This window comes from Gobius niger, assembly GCF_951799975.1.
Source record: "Gobius niger genome assembly, chromosome: 4".
Classification (NCBI taxonomy): Eukaryota; Metazoa; Chordata; class Actinopteri; order Gobiiformes; family Gobiidae; genus Gobius; species Gobius niger.
The window spans coordinates 34,743,493-34,764,558 of NC_136855.1; the positions used below are offsets into that span (position 1 = coordinate 34,743,493).

At 43.3% G+C, this 21,066-nt stretch overlaps 1 protein-coding gene and 1 long non-coding RNA gene across 2 annotated transcripts; both read left to right on the plus strand.

The window, feature by feature from the left end:
- Nucleotides 1-9,210: 9,210 nt before the first annotated feature.
- LOC306961872 lies at nucleotides 9,211-10,716 on the plus strand. The gene is made up of 4 exons (XR_013792792.1): nucleotides 9,211-9,312; nucleotides 9,961-10,132; nucleotides 10,218-10,468; nucleotides 10,648-10,716. It is a non-coding gene; the product is annotated as an uncharacterized lncRNA (long non-coding RNA).
- LOC306961682 (intestinal mucin-like protein) lies at nucleotides 10,717-18,790 on the plus strand (the record flags this gene model as incomplete). Its single annotated transcript, XM_079554526.1, has 15 exons — nucleotides 10,717-10,831; nucleotides 11,040-11,223; nucleotides 12,269-12,441; nucleotides 12,915-12,984; nucleotides 13,134-13,243; nucleotides 13,320-13,354; nucleotides 13,515-13,683; nucleotides 14,000-14,095; nucleotides 14,176-14,216; nucleotides 14,322-14,531; nucleotides 15,002-15,097; nucleotides 15,163-15,291; nucleotides 17,717-17,756; nucleotides 18,369-18,489; nucleotides 18,595-18,790. 15 exons carry the CDS (start codon nucleotides 10,717-10,719, stop codon nucleotides 18,782-18,784), a joined length of 1,779 nt encoding a protein of 592 aa, XP_079410652.1. The 3' UTR covers nucleotides 18,785-18,790.
- Between the last annotated feature and the right edge of the window lie 2,276 nt (nucleotides 18,791-21,066).

Below are 21,066 nucleotides of genomic sequence, written 5' to 3' on the forward strand. Positions count from 1 at the left end.
AACACAGGTGGCCAGTACAACACAACCACCTAAAGAAGTAACTACTGGCCCAACGACAGTGTCTACAACGGCTGTGGTTGAAACAACCACTAAAGCCCCAGTGGTCACAACCACAGGTGCAGAAACAACCGTGGTTACATCTAAACCTTCAGTCACTACTACAACAACTGAAGCACCTGTCACAACAACTGGTGGGACAACAGCCAAACCTATTGAAACAACCACTTCTGGTGCCACAACACAGGTGGCCAGTACAACACAACCACCTAAAGAAGTAACTACTGGCCCAACGACAGTGTCTACAACAGCTGTGGTGGAAACAACCACAAAAGCCCCAGTGGTCACAACCACAGGTGCAGAAACAACCGTGGTTACATCTAAACCTTCAGTCACTACGACAACAACTGAAGCACCTGTCACAACAACTGGTGGGACAACAGCCAAACCTATTGAAACAACCACTTCTGGTGCCACAACACAGGTGGCCAGTACAACACAACCACCTAAAGAAGTAACTACTGGCCCAACCACAGTGTCTACAACGGCTGTGGTTGAAACAACCACTAAAGCCCCAGTGGTCACAACCACAGGTGCAGAAACAACCGTGGTTACATCTAAACCTTCAGTCACTACTACAACAACTGAATTACCTGTCACAACAACTGGTGGGACAACAGCCAAACCTATTGAAACAACCACTTCTGGTGCCACAACACAGGTGGCCAGTACAACACAACCACCTAAAGAAGTAACTACTGGCCCAACGACAGTGTCTACAACAGCTGTGGTGGAAACAACCACAAAAGCCCCAGTGGTCACAACCACAGGTGCAGAAACAACCGTGGTTACATCTAAACCTTCAGTCACTACTACAACAACTGAAGCACCTGTCACAACAACTGGTGGGACAACAGCCAAACCTATTCAAACAACCACTTCTGGTGCCACAATACAGGTGGCCAGTACAACACAACCACCTAAAGAAGTAACTACTGGCCCAACGACAGTGTCTACAACGGCTGTGGTTGAAACAACCACTAAAGCCCCAGTGGTCACAACCACAGGTGCAGAAACAACCGTGGTTACATCTAAACCTTCAGTCACTACTACAACAACTGAATTACCTGTCACAACAACTGGTGGGACAACAGCCAAACCTATTGAAACAACCACTTCTGGTGCCACAACACAGGTGGCCAGTACAACACAACCACCTAAAGAAGTAACTACTGGCCCAACGACAGTGTCTACAACGGCTGTGGTTGAAACAACCACTAAAGCCCCAGTGGTCACAACCACAGGTGCAGAAACAACCGTGGTTACATCTAAACCTTCAGTCACTACTACAACAACTGAAGCACCTGTCACAACAACTGGTGGGACAACAGCCAAACCTATTGAAACAACCACTTCTGGTGCCACAACACAGGTGGCCAGTACAACACAACCACCTAAAGAAGTAACTACTGGCCCAACCACAGTGTCTACAACGGCTGTGGTTGAAACAACCACTAAAGCCCCAGTGGTCACAACCACAGGTGCAGAAACAACCGTGGTTACATCTAAACCTTCAGTCACTACTACAACAACTGAAGCACCTGTCACAACAACTGGTGGGACAACAGCCAAACCTATTGAAACAACCACTTCTGGTGCCACAACACAGGTGGCCAGTACAACACAACCACCTAAAGAAGTAACTACTGGCCCAACGACAGTGTCTACAACAGCTGTGGTGGAAACAACCACAAAAGCCCCAGTGGTCACAACCACAGGTGCAGAAACAACCGTGGTTACATCTAAACCTTCAGTCACTACTACAACAACTGAATTACCTGTCACAACAACTGGTGGGACAACAGCCAAACCTATTGAAACAACCACTTCTGGTGCCACAACACAGGTGGCCAGTACAACACAACCACCTAAAGAAGTAACTACTGGCCCAACGACAGTGTCTACAACAGCTGTGGTGGAAACAACCACAAAAGCCCCAGTGGTCACAACCACAGGTGCAGAAACAACCGTGGTTACATCTAAACCTTCAGTCACTACTACAACAACTGAATTACCTGTCACAACAACTGGTGGGACAACAGCCAAACCTATTGAAACAACCACTTCTGGTGCCACAACACAGGTGGCCAGTACAACACAACCACCTAAAGAAGTAACTACTGGCCCAACGACAGTGTCTACAACAGCTGTGGTGGAAACAACCACAAAAGCCCCAGTGGTCACAACCACAGGTGCAGAAACAACCGTGGTTACATCTAAACCTTCAGTCACTACGACAACAACTGAAGCACCTGTCACAACAACTGGTGGGACAACAGCCAAACCTATTCAAACAACCACTTCTGGTGCCACAACACAGGTGGCCAGTACAACACAACCACCTAAAGAAGTAACTACTGGCCCAACGACAGTGTCTACAACGGCTGTGGTTGAAACAACCACTAAAGCCCCAGTGGTCACAACCACAGGTGCAGAAACAACCGTGGTTACATCTAAACCTTCAGTCACTACGACAACAACTGAAGCACCTGTCACAACAACTGGTGGGACAACAGCCAAACCTATTGAAACAACCACTTCTGGTGCCACAACACAGGTGGCCAGTACAACACAACCACCTAAAGAAGTAACTACTGGCCCAACCACAGTGTCTACAACGGCTGTGGTTGAAACAACCACTAAAGCCCCAGTGGTCACAACCAAAGGTGCAGAAACAACCGTGGTTACATCTAAACCTTCAGTCACTACTACAACAACTGAAGCACCTGTCACAACAACTGGTGGGACAACAGCCAAACCTATTGAAACAACCACTTCTGGTGCCACAACACAGGTGGCCAGTACAACACAACCACCTAAAGAAGTAACTACTGGCCCAACGACAGTGTCTACAACAGCTGTGGTGGAAACAACCACAAAAGCCCCAGTGGTCACAACCACAGGTGCAGAAACAACCGTGGTTACATCTAAACCTTCAGTCACTACGACAACAACTGAAGCACCTGTCACAACAACTGGTGGGACAACAGCCAAACCTATTGAAACAACCACTTCTGGTGCCACAACACAGGTGGCCAGTACAACACAACCACCTAAAGAAGTAACTACTGGCCCAACCACAGTGTCTACAACGGCTGTGGTTGAAACAACCACTAAAGCCCCAGTGGTCACAACCACAGGTGCAGAAACAACCGTGGTTACATCTAAACCTTCAGTCACTACTACAACAACTGAATTACCTGTCACAACAACTGGTGGGACAACAGCCAAACCTATTGAAACAACCACTTCTGGTGCCACAACACAGGTGGCCAGTACAACACAACCACCTAAAGAAGTAACTACTGGCCCAACGACAGTGTCTACAACAGCTGTGGTGGAAACAACCACAAAAGCCCCAGTGGTCACAACCACAGGTGCAGAAACAACCGTGGTTACATCTAAACCTTCAGTCACTACTACAACAACTGAAGCACCTGTCACAACAACTGGTGGGACAACGGCCAAACCTATTGAAACAACCACTTCTGGTGCCACAACACAGGTGGCCAGTACAACACAACCACCTAAAGAAGTAACTACTGGCCCAACGACAGTGTCTACAACGGCTGTGGTTGAAACAACCACTAAAGCCCCAGTGGTCACAACCACAGGTGCAGAAACAACCGTGGTTACATCTAAACCTTCAGTCACTACTACAACAACTGAAGCACCTGTCACAACAACTGGTGGGACAACAGCCAAACCTATTGAAACAACCACTTCTGGTGCCACAACACAGGTGGCCAGTACAACACAACCACCTAAAGAAGTAACTACTGGCCCAACCACAGTGTCTACAACGGCTGTGGTTGAAACAACCACTAAAGCCCCAGTGGTCACAACCACAGGTGCAGAAACAACCGTGGTTACATCTAAACCTTCAGTCACTACTACAACAACTGAAGCACCTGTCACAACAACTGGTGGGACAACAGCCAAACCTATTGAAACAACCACTTCTGGTGCCACAACACAGGTGGCCAGTACAACACAACCACCTAAAGAAGTAACTACTGGCCCAACGACAGTGTCTACAACAGCTGTGGTGGAAACAACCACAAAAGCCCAAGTGGTCACAACCACAGGTGCAGAAACAACCGTGGTTACATCTAAACCTTCAGTCACTACTACAACAACTGAATTACCTGTCACAACAACTGGTGGGACAACAGCCAAACCTATTGAAACAACCACTTCTGGTGCCACAACACAGGTGGCCAGTACAACACAACCACCTAAAGAAGTAACTACTGGCCCAACGACAGTGTCTACAACGGCTGTGGTGGAAACAACCACAAAAGCCCCAGTGGTCACAACCACAGGTGCAGAAACAACCGTGGTTACATCTAAACCTTCAGTCACTACTACAACAACTGAAGCACCTGTCACAACAACTGGTGGGACAACAGCCAAACCTATTGAAACAACCACTTCTGGTGCCACAACACAGGTGGCCAGTACAACACAACCACCTAAAGAAGTAACTACTGGCCCAACGACAGTGTCTACAACAGCTGTGGTGGAAACAACCACAAAAGCCCCAGTGGTCACAACCACAGGTGCAGAAACAACCGTGGTTACATCTAAACCTTCAGTAACTACTACAACAACTGAAGCACCTGTCACAACAACTGGTGGGACAACGGCCAAACCTATTGAAACAACCACTTCTGGTGCCACAACACAGGTGGCCAGTACAACACAACCACCTAAAGAAGTAACTACTGGCCCAACGACAGTGTCTACAACGGCTGTGGTTGAAACAACCACTAAAGCCCCAGTGGTCACAACCACAGGTGCAGAAACAACCGTGGTTACATCTAAACCTTCAGTCACTACTACAACAACTGAAGCACCTGTCACAACAACTGGTGGGACAACAGCCAAACCTATTGAAACAACCACTTCTGGTGCCACAACACAGGTGGCCAGTACAACACAACCACCTAAAGAAGTAACTACTGGCCCAACCACAGTGTCTACAACGGCTGTGGTTGAAACAACCACTAAAGCCCCAGTGGTCACAACCACAGGTGCAGAAACAACCGTGGTTACATCTAAACCTTCAGTCACTACTACAACAACTGAAGCACCTGTCACAACAACTGGTGGGACAACAGCCAAACCTATTGAAACAACCACTTCTGGTGCCACAACACAGGTGGCCAGTACAACACAACCACCTAAAGAAGTAACTACTGGCCCAACGACAGTGTCTACAACAGCTGTGGTGGAAACAACCACAAAAGCCCAAGTGGTCACAACCACAGGTGCAGAAACAACCGTGGTTACATCTAAACCTTCAGTCACTACTACAACAACTGAAGCACCTGTCACAACAACTGGTGGGACAACAGCCAAACCTATTGAAACAACCACTTCTGGTGCCACAACACAGGTGGCCAGTACAACACAACCACCTAAAGAAGTAACTACTGGCCCAACCACAGTGTCTACAACGGCTGTGGTGGAAACAACCACTAAAGCCCCAGTGGTCACAACCACAGGTGCAGAAACAACCGTGGTTACATCTAAACCTTCAGTCACTACTACAACAACTGAATTACCTGTCACAACAACTGGTGGGACAACAGCCAAACCTATTGAAACAACCACTTCTGGTGCCACAACACAGGTGGCCAGTACAACACAACCACCTAAAGAAGTAACTACTGGCCCAACGACAGTGTCTACAACAGCTGTGGTGGAAACAACCACAAAAGCCCCAGTGGTCACAACCACAGGTGCAGAAACAACCGTGGTTACATCTAAACCTTCAGTCACTACTACAACAACTGAAGCACCTGTCACAACAACTGGTGGGACAACGGCCAAACCTATTGAAACAACCACTTCTGGTGCCACAACACAGGTGGCCAGTACAACACAACCACCTAAAGAAGTAACTACTGGCCCAACGACAGTGTCTACAACAGCTGTGGTGGAAACAACCACTAAAGCCTCAGTGGTCACAACCACAGGTGCAGAAACAACCGTGGTTACATCTAAACCTTCAGTCACTACTACAACAACTGAATTACCTGTCACAACAACTGGTGGGACAACAGCCAAACCTATTGAAACAACCACTTCTGGTGCCACAACACAGGTGGCCAGTACAACACAACCACCTAAAGAAGTAACTACTGGCCCAACGACAGTGTCTACAACGGCTGTGGTGGAAACAACCACAAAAGCCCCAGTGGTCACAACCACAGGTGCAGAAACAACCGTGGTTACATCTAAACCTTCAGTCACTACTACAACAACTGAAGCACCTGTCACAACAACTGGTGGGACAACGGCCAAACCTATTGAAACAACCACTTCTGGTGCCACAACACAGGTGGCCAGTACAACACAACCACCTAAAGAAGTAACTACTGGCCCAACGACAGTGTCTACAACGGCTGTGGTTGAAACAACCACTAAAGCCCCAGTGGTCACAACCACAGGTGCAGAAACAACCGTGGTTACATCTAAACCTTCAGTCACTACGACAACAACTGAATTACCTGTCACAACAACTGGTGGGACAACAGCCAAACCTATCGAAACAACCACTTCTGGTGCTACAACACAGGTGGCCAGTACAACACAACCACCTAAAGAAGTGACTACTGGCCCAACGACAGTGTCTACAACAGCTGTGGTGGAAACAACCACAAAAGCCCCAGTGGTCACAACCACAGGTGCAGAAACAACCGTGGTTACATCTAAACCTTCAGTCACTACTACAACAACTGAATTACCTGTCACAACAACTGGTGGGACAACAGCCAAACCTATTGAAACAACCACTTCTGGTGCCACAACACAGGTGGCCAGTACAACACAACCACCTAAAGAAGTAACTACTGGCCCAACCACAGTGTCTACAACGGCTGTGGTTGAAACAACCACTAAAGCCCCAGTGGTCACAACCACAGGTGCAGAAACAACCGTGGTTACATCTAAACCTTCAGTCACTACTACAACAACTGAAGCACCTGTCACAACAACTGGTGGGACAACAGCCAAACCTATTGAAACAACCACTTCTGGTGCCACAACACAGGTGGCCAGTACAACACAACCACCTAAAGAAGTAACTACTGGCCCAACCACAGTGTCTACAACGGCTGTGGTTGAAACAACCACTAAAGCCCCAGTGGTCACAACCACAGGTGCAGAAACAACCGTGGTTACATCTAAACCTTCAGTCACTACTACAACAACTGAAGCACCTGTCACAACAACTGGTGGGACTACAGCCAAACCTATTGAAACAACCACTTCTGGTGCCACAACACAGGTGGCCAGTACAACACAACCACCTAAAGAAGTAACTACTGGCCCAACGACAGTGTCTACAACAGCTGTGGTTGAAACAACCACTAAAGCCCCAGTGGTCACAAACACAGGTGCAGAAACAACCGTGGTTACATCTAAACCTTCAGTCACTACTACAACAACTGAAGCACCTGTCACAACAACTGGTGGGACAACAGCCAAACCTATTGAAACAACCAATTCTGGTGCCACAACACAGGTGGCCCGTACAACACAACCACCTAAAGAAGTAACTACTGGCCCAACCACAGTGTCTACAACGGCTGTGGTTGAAACAACCACTAAAGCCCCAGTGGTCACAACCACAGGTGCAGAAACAACCGTGGTTACATCTAAACCTTCAGTCACTACTACAACAACTGAAGCACCTGTCACAACAACTGGTGGGACAACAGCCAAACCTATTGAAACAACCACTTCTGGTGCCACAACACAGGTGGCCAGTACAACACAACCACCTAAAGAAGTAACTACTGGCCCAACGACAGTGTCTACAACAGCTGTGGTGGAAACAACCACAAAAGCCCCAGTGGTCACAACCACAGGTGCAGAAACAACCGTGGTTACATCTAAACCTTCAGTCACTACTACAACAACTGAATTACCTGTCACAACAACTGGTGGGACAACAGCCAAACCTATTGAAACAACCACGTCTGGTGCCACAACACAGGTGGCCAGTACAACACAACCACCTAAAGAAGTAACTACTGGCCCAACCACAGTGTCTACAACGGCTGTGGTTGAAACAACCACTAAAGCCCCAGTGGTCACAACCACAGGTGCAGAAACAACCGTGGTTACATCTAAACCTTCAGTCACTACTACAACAACTGAAGCACCTGTCACAACAACTGGTGGGACAACAGCCAAACCTATTGAAACAACCACTTCTGGTGCCACAACACAGGTGGCCAGTACAACACAACCACCTAAAGAAGTAACTACTGGCCCAACCACAGTGTCTACAACAGCTGTGGTGGAAACAACCACAAAAGCCCCAGTGGTCACAACCACAGGTGCAGAAACAACCGTGGTTACATCTAAACCTTCAGTCACTACGACAACAACTGAAGTACCTGTCACAACAACTGGTGGGACAACAGCCAAACCTATTGAAACAACCACTTCTGGTGCCACAACACAGGTGGCCAGTACAACACAACCACCTAAAGAAGTAACTACTGGCCCAACGATCGTGTCTACAACAGCTGTGGTGGAAACAACCACTAAAGCTCCAGTGGTCACAACCACAGGTGCAGAAACAACCGTGGTTACATCTAAACCTTCAGTCACTACTACAACAAGCCATCCTCAATCATCTACTATTGTGCCATTGAGTACAACACCAATTGTTGTTACAGAGACGCCAAAAACAACTACTCCCATAACCAAACCTTCAGTACTTAACACCACAATAGTCATATCTACAGTATCTACCACTTCTATAGGAACAACCTCAATAAAAGCCATTACAAAGACACTTCCTCCAACTTCACTGTTTACTACATTACTGCCATCGACTTCTACTGAAGCTTGTTTCTGTCATGTCAATGGAACAGCCTACAGACCAGGTACTTTTTTCTTGCATCTATTTCTAGTACAGATTGGAGAGATTTTATTGAATACTCTTAAAAAAAATGAAACTAGACCAAACATTGTATTTGTACCAATTTTCTATTTGAATTTCTTTTGACAGGAGATCAGATATACAATATCCCTGATTTGACCGGCTTCTGTTACATTGCACATTGCAACTCAAGTTGTATGGTTGAGGTTGATTTCAGGGATTGCTCGACTCCCAGTCCCACAACTATTACAACTCCAAGTGGCACAGTTTCAACCACTGCCCCTTACACATCCTCCATTACCCCTGCCACAACTGTCCTGGACTGCACTCTTGAATCTCCGCCAAGAAAGGTCAGATACTGAATGTTCAGAATATGTAAACACCTAGCAGTTAGCAGAGGAATTCTTGAATGCGAAAGCAAAAGTTATTCCATAACAAATTCAATGTCATAAATGTAAAAAATATTGTCTCAAAATCACTTCAGTGTCTCGCGAACCCCAAGACGTCCCAACCCCCACTTTGAACCACTGTTCTAAAGAGACAATCGTTTAATTAGAATTTTCCTTTTGCTGATGTTTTTACCGCCGAAAACTAAAGAAATAATAATACAAAAATGGATAAATATCTAATTACTGGTTAAAGAAAAGGCCCAAAGTCAAATTTCTTTGTTGGCACAAATTTGGTTAGAGTACACAAAAAGTTTAATTTTGAATTACGTTGAAATGTCTAATGACAGTTGAAAAATTCTACAGAATTAATTATTTGTGGACCAAATCTTTTTTTTTTTTGCTTGGAGATTTTTTCTTTAAAACATTGAATCGTCCTCTGAGTAATATTGGCACATGCCCTCCATTTGAAATTACAACATTCTAGTATGTCAATGAACAATAAATATAGACTTCCTCCTATACCCTTTACAATCCACACTAATTAGCAGAATATAGTTCAGTTTTGCAGTGTGTTTTTGTTGAAATGACCCTAGAATATTTGTATTATAGAATGGAGAAACCTGGGAGGTTGGAAACTGCACCACAGCTAAGTGTGTCAATGGTGTGGTCACGACTGCAAACATCTCTTGCCCTACACGATCCCCACCATTCTGTGCCAACGGGCGTCAACCTGCAAAAGTCTATGACCAAAAAGGATGCTGTTATGATTATGAATGCCCATGTAAGTGATCTGCGACTTTACTGTACCATATTTTTGATACTGAAGCACATATTGCATGCTCTGATTTATTATTTTATTCTGACAGGTGTCTGCAATGTCTGGAACCAGAACAACTACTTGACATTTGATGGAAAATCATACACTTTCGCAGAAAATTGCACATACTATCTCGTCAAAGAGATTATTTCCAAGTATAACCTGACTATTAGTATGACCAAAGAGGCATGCGAGTCCTCTGGTGGCGATACTTTCTGTTCACACACTCTCACTGTGGCCTACCAGTCTGATGTGGTAATACTAAAGCGAGCAAAGATTGCAGGAGCAGTCCAGAACCAGGTAGACATCTTTGAAAGTAAAGTTGCACCTCAATTAAAATGTTACTACTTTGCCATTTTCACAGTATTACCACGCTAGTACAGTGCTGTAAAGTAAAGATTTACCGTTCATCCACTGTTTTTGTGCTTTTTCTTTTCTACTTTCTACTGTTTTAATGTGGCTTTCTATTTTTTTTGCAGATTTATGTGAATGGAGTGCAAGTCTATGCCCCATACAAAAACACTGATATCGTGATCACAGGAACAGATATGGTTGTCTCACTGAAAATAGCTGCCATCGAGACAACAGTGCTCTATACAGCTTCTTCGATCAGTATCAATCTGCCTCAGTCCCTATTTGGAAAGAACACTGAAGGACAGTGTGGTACGTATGTTTCCCTAATGAGGTTTCTTATCTTTTAATTCACTTAACAAATTGGAACTCATAGAAACAGAACTGCAGCACACTTTCAACTGTCACATATTACGTTCAGCCAGTGGGTGTCTGTGTTTGTGTGTTGTTGGGTTTTCTTTGTTTGCTGAGTCTTTCTCTAATGTTCAATTTAATCAGTGATATACTTCTGCTCTTAAAGGCACCTGTGACAATTCCCAGACCAACGACTGCCGCGCTCCCAACGGCCAAATCCAGAGCTGCTCCACTTCTGCCGGTCAGTGGGAGGTCCCAGGGGAGCAATGTGTACAGCCCACAGTGCCCCCTACTAGCCCTCCAACTGTCATTGCCTGCTTACCGGAAATCTGCAACAAGCTGAACAGCAGGTTAGAAGGAAGTATGGGGTGCAGTGAATAAGATTCTTAGCGATCAACAAGTCAATATAATTTTTTGCTTTTTTGATGTATAAGTTGGAAGGTGGATGCAGCGTCCGTAAAACATATACAAACATCATCATCTAAACTGTTGTAAAACGCTTCTAAAAAATGAAAAAAAATATGACAGAGATTCTAAACGGGGTCCTAATAATTAGACAGACAATGCTGTTTTTTTGTGGGTTTTACAAATATAGCTTTGGCAGTTTCATTTAAACCTTAAAGGTGCATTATGTCACTTTTGTGCTAAAATAAAACTGATACTAGTGCGTATTTGACCTTTCAGTAACCTAGCGGCTTAGCAGGACACTTTAGAATCAATAGTTTTTTAGGGTTTGTGGTAGGTTTTCTGGATGGAATGTTTGTGTAATCAAAAACATGGTTCCATTAGCAGAAACCCTAAAAGAAAGTGAGAGAGATCCTGTAGCATACAAGAGGCCAACAGGATGGAAAGTAAAGGCATCGTAACCACCCATTCAGCATCTGGATCACTAAAAGATCATATCCACACTAATATCAACTTTTACATCATAAACAATTGCATAAAACTCCTTTAAGCAGCAACATCTCTATGGAGACCACCTAAAGATCTCAGTAAACTTACAAGTCACATCTCAAGGAAGGCAAGTCCACTAAATTAAAACAGTCTTTCACTGGTAAAATCATCATCATCATGCCTTGGATTTTATTCCGTACATTGGGTTTAATTCTACATAGTCAGAATCAGAATAGTATTGTCACAAACAAGGATTTTTTCTCTGCTTTATTTTTTTTTTTCTTATATTTATTTATTTATGCTGGTAACATTTGTCATATAACTGGCAGTTCCAGTCGGGCTCTGGTCTATTCATGCGACGGCATATTTGTGTTATGGGACAAGGCGAATCCTCCAACTTACTTGCGTGAATTAATAATGGGACGTTCTTGGGCTGTGGACACTAAAATTAATTTATTTTTTAGCTCCATATTTTTTGGTAATATTTCCTCTCTTTAACAGTGTTTTCCAGGAGTGCCACAAAGTCGTACCAATGGACTCCTATTTCCACGCATGCGTGAAAGACGTGTGTGAAAATGCCAACAACACCTGTGCCAGTCTGGAGGCCTATGCCACCGATTGCGCCGCTGCTGGAGTCTGCCTCAACTGGAGGAACCAAACCAACGGGCTCTGTGGTTAGATACACCTTAACAACTTATTTATACAACATTCTAAGCTTTTTTGGTGTTGCTATTTCGGATGCATTCACACAACAATCGAATCAAGTGACTTTAGGTGATTATTGAGGTGGAGGATGGATCAGATTTTTAGAATGTGTTTTTTAACAAAATGGAGATATTTTGACTTTGTTAACACAAGAACAGCCACACACAATAAAAAAAACATATTTTCTAGCCTTAATATCTGGTATGATCAACAAAATAAAGTTGTGATTATTGTATTACAGTATTAAAAGTTTTCGGCAGTATTTAATAACAAAGGCACAATAGTTGAAAAGACTTTAAACAAATTTAATTAGCACATTACCGAACCCAACACTATTCAACATATTTGCATTTTCGGTTTCTTTTTCTCAAAAAAAACAGTACATCACTCATAATCCCTTTCATGTAAACTGTAACATTTAATTGAAATATGTGTTCCCCAGAGCACAAGTGTCCAGACAACATGGTGTACAAACCGTGTGGTCCTGAGGTGCCGTCAACATGCGACAACAGGTACAGTACTGAGTCACCAATACAGACCTAATGAACTATTCCTTAATACTCACCTCAGAAACAAGACACAAAGATTACTGAGAATACAATTTAAGTGGACAAAAAACGTTTACAAAATTTCCAAATAAGCACTGTCCCACATGCGACAGGTACAATGACAAGTACAAGGCGGACAACGACTCTGTGCTGGAGGGCTGCTTCTGTCCAAACGACACTACTGTATTCAACAAGGTCAACCCGTTGTGCGTCAGCACCTGCGGTTAGTGACCTGCACAGAGATATGATTTCGACTTTAATATCCATAGTATGTTCATTTATATATTGTTGACTTTCAGATGTGTGCGTTGGGCCTGATGGAAAGCCACGACAGGTGAGTTCAGATGAGTCCTGTAATGGGGTCTGTAACCTTTTGCAAAGAGTCAGTTATTTGTATTATAAGGATGAAAAGCAGTACATATATCACTTCTCGTTTCACGTGACTTTTACATGGTAGTTTAGCTGTTGAGCTGTAAAATGTGAATTGTTCACAGCCTGGAGAAACATGGACGAGCGACTGCAACCTGTGTGTCTGCGACAAAGACTCTGTGAGCACCCAGTGTGCACCTTTGAAGTGTCCAAAAGAGGTTGCTGTCAACTGCTCTGAGCCTGGACAGCAGGTCGTGAGCCAGATCAAGGATTGCTGCCCCATACAGACCTGTGGTCAGTGCGCATGCTTCACTCACCTCAACAATATGTCTCCAAAACAGAGAAGTCAGTAAAAGGCTCATGACCGAGTCGGTGCAGCAAACAGGAGTAAGCGTTCCTGGAACCAGAGACCCCAAATGTCTGTGTGTGACAGTAGACGGTATACCTTGTGGGTTGAGTCTTATTTTCTTTGAACTGGGCAACATTGTTTTCACCGGTGTTTGTAGTATTTTGTATAATGGCCATCCTCAAAATATGTCTTAGGCAAGTATGGAGGTCTATGAAATCTGAAAAGTATTTTGAAGTTTTTGTCTGAATCTTATTCTCCCAGAGTGCAACCAAAGCCTCTGTACCAAACCTCCCACGTGTCCCCTGGGCTTCACTATGAATGTGACGGATGGCGTCTGCTGTCAGGAGTACAAGTGTGGTAGGTCCAGCTCTCTCACACAAACACATGAGCACTGGTCATGTTAGATATTCACTGTTGTCCTATATCCTATGTTTCAGTTCCTAAAAACGTGTGTGTCTATGACATGAAGGAATACAAGGTAATTATAGCACTCCATAGCCATTTAGCTCCCCTTTAAAGTTCCCCTTTTTGAGCTTGTATCGGTTAAGTGCAGTATTAATTTTAATGCCTATGTGTGTTACAGCCTGGAGAAAAGATCCCCATCACTCCAGCGACAGCAGAGCCCCCACTCGAGGCGCCTCTCACCACCTCCGCGACTCCCTCTCCCATGGCCATCCGCACGCAGTATGAGAGCTCCTGTCAGGACTGTTACTGCGGCCCCAACCTGGACCCCAAAACCTCTCTGCACGTCATCGTGTGTAAACCTGTGGTTTGCAACACCAACTGCTCTGAGGTACAAGTACCAGTCCAGCACGTCATACTTTTCCATGTGGGGAGGCAGTCTTCTAAATGATAGCTAATAGAGTCAATAGCAGTTACAGTTATGGCACATGAATCATGTCTGATCTGGGACGCGATGCAAGTTTGGGCCTGGTTAGTACCACGATGGGAGAATAACTGGGACCACCAGCCAGGTGCTGTAAGATTGAGGCAACAGTGGTTTGAGTTTTTAGTCTATGCACCCTAAAGGTAGGAGTAGAAGTAATCACTTTAAGAATGTTAGCTATTTCATAAAAGTGGCTAAAGCGGAAGATTTGCCATTTAGATATCTGGTGTCTGTCCAAAATAGTTCATCGTACTGCCACAAAATTCTCAAATTAGAACACAACTATTCCCAAGTGCCAACAAAATATTTTTTGACAAATTCGTAAACTCTGCTGCAAGTGCATTGTGGTTTGAAGATCTTTGTTCTGCTTGTCGTAGGGTTATGGCTATCAGAAGATATCAGGACAATGCTGTGGAGAGTGTGTCCAAACACACTGCATCGTCACTGTTGATAATTCTACAGTCACCATTAAGGTAAGACACCCACGCATTCACATGACAGTAGAAAACATGGTATTTACAATATGTTGTGCTTTCAGCCCAATGAGACGTTTGTGTCGCCCACTGACAAGTGCATGAAATATTCCTGTGAGAAGGTGAATGATAAGTATGTGACGACACAGATCACCAAAACCTGTCCGCCCTTCAACCCTCTGGACTGTAAACCCGTGAGTCACAATGTGTTTCATTCAATAAGCTGTTTTGCTCATATCTAGTTCTCCCCTACATTTGTATAAGCCACTCAAAGACAGTTTGTGTAGAACTTGAGTAGGTTATCAAAGGCACTGCAATCCCTAGTTATCAAGGACAACGTGTGGTCATGACGCAAGGTTAGAATCTTCATAGAGGTTGACATAGTGGGGGCCTAATTAACACTCATTCTGTTTTATAATTGGATAATTGTCTCATAACATTAACAACATCTATACCTGCTAAACCTTGTAATTATGTTGCACAGTAGCATTCATAAACAAGTCAACATTACAATTGCAATCTGTATTTGATTTGAACATGTTTACCTCTTTTCTGGGCACATGTGCAAAAAAATACCCTAAATACCCTACTTTTTAACCTCTTAACCCCCACTGGAACCGAGCAGATTTTCTCTACATGAAAAAAGTGTCAAAATAGCGACAAACACAAAAGCCAACGAGGATCAAAGTCACAAAAACACACACAAAAGGGTAGAAAATGCAACAAAAACACCACTAAAGAGCAACAGAAAAGCAACAGAAAGCGTCGAAAAAAATGTGACGAAAAAATGACGAAAAAGTGTTGAAAAAAATCAGATTAAATAGTGATGCAAAAGTGTCAAAAAATGTGATGAAAAAGTCAAGACAATGTGATGAAAAAGTGACAAAAATGTGATGAAAAAATGATGAAAATGTGATGAAAAAATTATGAAAAAGTGATGGAAAAAGTGACAAAAAGTTGAAAAAGTGACAAAAATGTGATGAAAAAGTGATGAAAAAGTGACCAAAATGTGATGAAAAAGTGATGAAAAAGTGACATAAATGTGATGAAAAAGTGACAAAAATGTGATGAAAAAGTGACAAAAATGTGATGAAAAGTGACAAAAATGTGATGAAAAAGTGACAAAAATGTGATGAAAAAGTGACAAAAATGTGATGATAAAAAGCAATGAAACAAAATGTCCAAAAAGTTACCACAACTCAGCGACAATGCACGGAAGGGGATCCTTCTTCATCAGTTTTGTAGGTCTTAGCTTTGAAACGAGCAGCTACTCTGGCCTATAGTGTGTAACCTTTTGTATTTGGGTAATGCTGAACTGGAGAAAATGCACTTGGTTAAGGCAAGAGGTTGACCTACTCTGCCAGCTGAGGGTTAGGTTAGAGCAAAAGCCCCGCCCACTTAGTTACTGTTGCTACGTCCGTCAAACTTTCTGAAGCTGCTGCTAAAGTGACTAGTGTTAGTGACTCTAATTGAAGCAATAAATGCGCGATATCCTCTAGATCGAGGCAAAAGGGGTTACAGCATGCAGCAGAGGGATATATTCAAGATATTAAACTATCCCACGAAGGATACAGGACTTTTGACACTGCAGCAAACAGACAGGTCTCCAGCAAAATCAAAGAAACCTTATGATCTCGCCCTTAAATGCAACAGCACAGCCTTGTGGACCAGTCGTGCTCTTGCACTGCCCGGTAAGCACTTCTGACGTGTTTAGTATGTCTAAAAATAGGAACATTTCTCCAGTGGCTAAAGTTAGCTAATGCTAGCTAAACCTACAGGTGCCACAATGACAATCAGCTACAGTCAGTGATCAGGACCGAGACAAAATACACAGGACTTTTATCAGGGAGACAAAAACACGTGAGACTGTAGGCTTGTAAAAGTTCACTGCTGCAGTTAAAGTTACAGCTCCAGTGCCAGTTAGTAGCTTGATGTTAGCATGCTAAGGTGTTAGCCTAGTGGCAAGGCCCCAGTCTTACCTTAGAGCAGACTATGCTTGTATATTGTGGAGACATTTAGCTGGGCGTAGGCCGTCCACATTGTATGATCCTTTGTAGGCAGTGTTCAGGTTGTGTTTTCGACTTTGGGAAGAAAAATAACTGGACTCCTCCAGACACACTCTTGTGGCACCTAGTGTCCGATTTACATCCTCCATAGGCAGATGCTCAAAAAAAAAGAAGAAAAAAAAAAAAAAAAAGTGCATTTGCTCAGTGCTCATTGCTGGTATGTCCCATTGTTTTGTAATCAAGGTCTGCGGCTTGACGGACTTGGCTTCATAGTAATGGTTGCTAGGATGTCTGATTGGACAATAACCGTTATGGGGCGTGGTTTTGCGAAAGGTCAATTATGCATATCCAAGTGACTGGAGTGCTTATTGCCTGTAATGCCAGTGTGATACCAAATTTGAAAGCCAAGACCTTCTACTTCCTAAGATCTGTGTAGGTGAAACACAACTTGCAAGCACCATATGGTTGTTTTACTGTGTGTCGCGACTAAAACAAAAAGGTTGTTGAGAACCTGTGGATTGGCCAAATCATAAATAAAATCTTCGAGGATCGACATCTGTGGACTTCTTTTGGATATTTCCAAAAAAATACTAACTCTATATTCTCATGCCAGGGCACTGAGACGACAGATGCTGATGGATGCTGCAAATCTTGTAAGTTCACGGATCATTTATTACATATGAATAGGTTGACTTTACGAGACATCATAACCAGAGGCGTTCCATATTGAAGTAAAAGTTAAGTAGAGTTTTAGAAGATTTATACCAAACTTGAGTCGTATTTGTGTCGAGAAATGTCTACGTTTACTACATTTCTAAAAAGGCTCCAAAGTAAAAAGTAAATTTGGTGTTTTGTTTTGTTTAAAAGCCTAATAATTTATACTCCAGGACAGTAGGTGGTGCTGTCCTGTCAAGTAATGTCAAATGCCACTGACTCACAACAAGGAAGAAAGTTTGTCCCCGTCGTGTTGCCGTACAGAGAGAACTTCAGGCCACTTCTTTGATTTGTACTTTCTACTTTGAATACTGAAGTATTTTCCACAGCACAATTTGACCGAGCAACTTTCGCTTATATTGGAGTAATATTTGACCAGTAGTATCTGTACTTTTACTCAAGTAATCAAATAAAGTACCTTTGACAGCTTTATCAAATGTGGGAGGTGATTAAAGGGGGACTATGCAAAAATTAATTCAGGACATGAAACTGGATTAAAACAGGTAAAAACCCAGAGTAAGGACTAAAGTATTGTTAATCGCTGTGTGAAGGTACTCGTCGCAGCATTTGTGAGGTGCACTCAGAGTCCAGAGTGATTGAGGTGAATGGGTGCAGGAGCAAGCAGCCCGTCAACATGACCTACTGCGCCGGCCTCTGCGGGAGCACCTCTGTGTGAGTACCTGCTGTGGGGGCTGCACGGGGAATGGGACAAACAGCCTATAGTGACAAAACACAGACGTTATTCAAAGTTAACTTCTTGCACATTTGTTCCCGCAGTTACTCAGAGGCAGCCAACTCCTTGCTGCGGAAGTGTGAGTGTTGCCAGGAGACCGAGATCACCAAAGCGCAGGTGGAGCTCACGTGCACCGACGGCTCCAGCCTTCAACACACCTACATCCAGGCCACAGCGTGCTCCTGTGTCCGGTCCCTCTGCGCCGAACAGAAGCAGCGTCGCAGGAGACGCTAGGCGCACACAACGCACTCTTCTGCTTTCATAAATTCTGTTAAATCATTCTCATATTCCTGTTATATCAATAAAGTCATTCACTTGCATTGCAACAGCCTGAATTATTATTTTTATTGAGAGTTTATTTAGAGGTATAAGAAAAGTTTCAAGTTTCAAGTTTCAAGTTTAATGGTTTTGTATAGCCCAATATCACAACAGAAGTCGCCTCACAGGGCTGCACCAAACATTAAGGCAATAAAACAGAGCAATAAATATGACAATTAAAAGTTCAGGTGAATCCAGGCAAATATAATGTCCGATAGCCAATAGCGACGAGCAGCGCGGGTGTCCCCCGTCCTTAGACTCTCCAGCACGGCAAGGAAAAACTCAAAAACCTGGCAGGAGAAAAGAGAAACCTTGGGGAGAACCACAGAAGGAGAGATCCACTCCCATGGACGGACAGGCTATAGAGACCCAGGGCCGAAGGATCCCTCAGCAGACGGGCCAAGATTGAAGAACGTCCAGTCCTCAGATTCCAGAATGCAGGGTTCCTCCGTTCACCCAGGTTCCTCCGTTCGATCTGGACAGGCACTCCCGAGGGGGAGTGGGACAGGAGACACCATGTGAATAGTGATGAACAGACTACAGATAAATTAAATATTGTATCATGATAAGACAAAGTCTGCAGTAAGAAGAAGAGGATAGCGCTCAGTGGACCGTAAAAATGTACTATTATGAATTCTTATTAGGTCTGACACTAGTGCTTGTAGTGCTTTGAGAAACGTGGTCACACAGGCTTAAAGTACAATATAAGTGTAAGCCATTATTATTATTAAAAGTGGTGCCGTTGGTAGAGCGGATTGTCTAGTCATCGCAAGGTCCGGGATTCGTATCCCAGCTCCTGATGGTTCCCATTGTCATTATGTCCTTGGGCAAGACACTCCACCCTCCTTGCCTCCAGTGCCTGTGTACATTGGTGTTTGAATGAGAGAGTGAATGGGTGGCTGGTTCCTTACTGTAAAGCGCTTTGGGCCTAATGAAGGTAGAAAAGTGCTATATAAGTTGATACCTTTTACCATTTATTATTATTATTATTATTATTATTATTATTATTATTATTATTATTATTATTATTATTATTATTATTATTATTATTATCATTATTATTATTATTATTATTATTATTATTAGTCAGATGTTGGACTTTTCACAAACAGAACTCCAGGAAGAGCAGTGCACTCTGTGTAAAAGCTAATGGTTCCAAAAATAGAATAATAAAGCACAAATGAATGAGAACATTGCGATAGGTCCGCAGTAGTTAATATATATGCTAGTATGAAAATGTAGATTAGGAAATCATAAAAAATGTTGACCGGTAATGGAAAATTCTCATGGTTACAGCCGGTAGCCAAATACAAACAATTAGGAAATAAGTTAGAATATATTATCCAAGCGTTCGTGCCATGGTGTCCCATCCCCCGCGATGATGAATAAATAATAATAAGAAATAGTCCGTTGAACAGGATGCCCTGATAGATGAACTTGATTCACATGAGTGCCATCAGATACCAACTGAGAAAAACACCAGGGCCCTTGTGGCACAACATCAATGTTTGTGATCGAGTGTTGGAGGCTTTTTTCGAAAACACACTCTGAACCCACAGCAAGAAGATTGTACAAAAGCAAGTTCCCATTATTCCAAAGTGCGTTACGGAACTTCTCACATTTCCGCAGTTGAGGAATGCAGCACAAACCAATGTGTCCAAACATCTCAAGGGGTACAGTATGTTGCAGAGCTTGATGAGAAGGGCCTGCAGCTGATGTTCTCTTTGGTCACAGTTCATTTCATTGAAACCAGTGATTTCCAGTGCCGTCTTCAATACGCGCCTGTGGTTGTTTTCTCAACTTACCAATGAGCTATAAAAACTGACCTGAGAAGCGATTTCAAGGCTGTCCTCAACAGTGCTGTGAGGGTTATGGGTATTATTTAAGCAGATGCTGTATATTTACAACTCTTAACAATTAATGCGCATGCAAATGTTTTACTAGCATTATATCAAAATGTTCTCATTGCTAGAAGAAAGACGATGTTTTTGTATACTAAAACAATACACATTTTTATTTCCATACTTAAATTGTTGCAAAGTTTGTGCAAATAATTTCTTATTCCTTGTATTGTTGTTCAAGTGACTTACGTATGCACTTTACTCTGTGGAAAGAAAACTGCTGTTTTGTGAAAGCAGTGTTCAATGTCTTTATTTGTTCATAGGAATTACTATGCAGTTTGAAAAGTTTATACACAT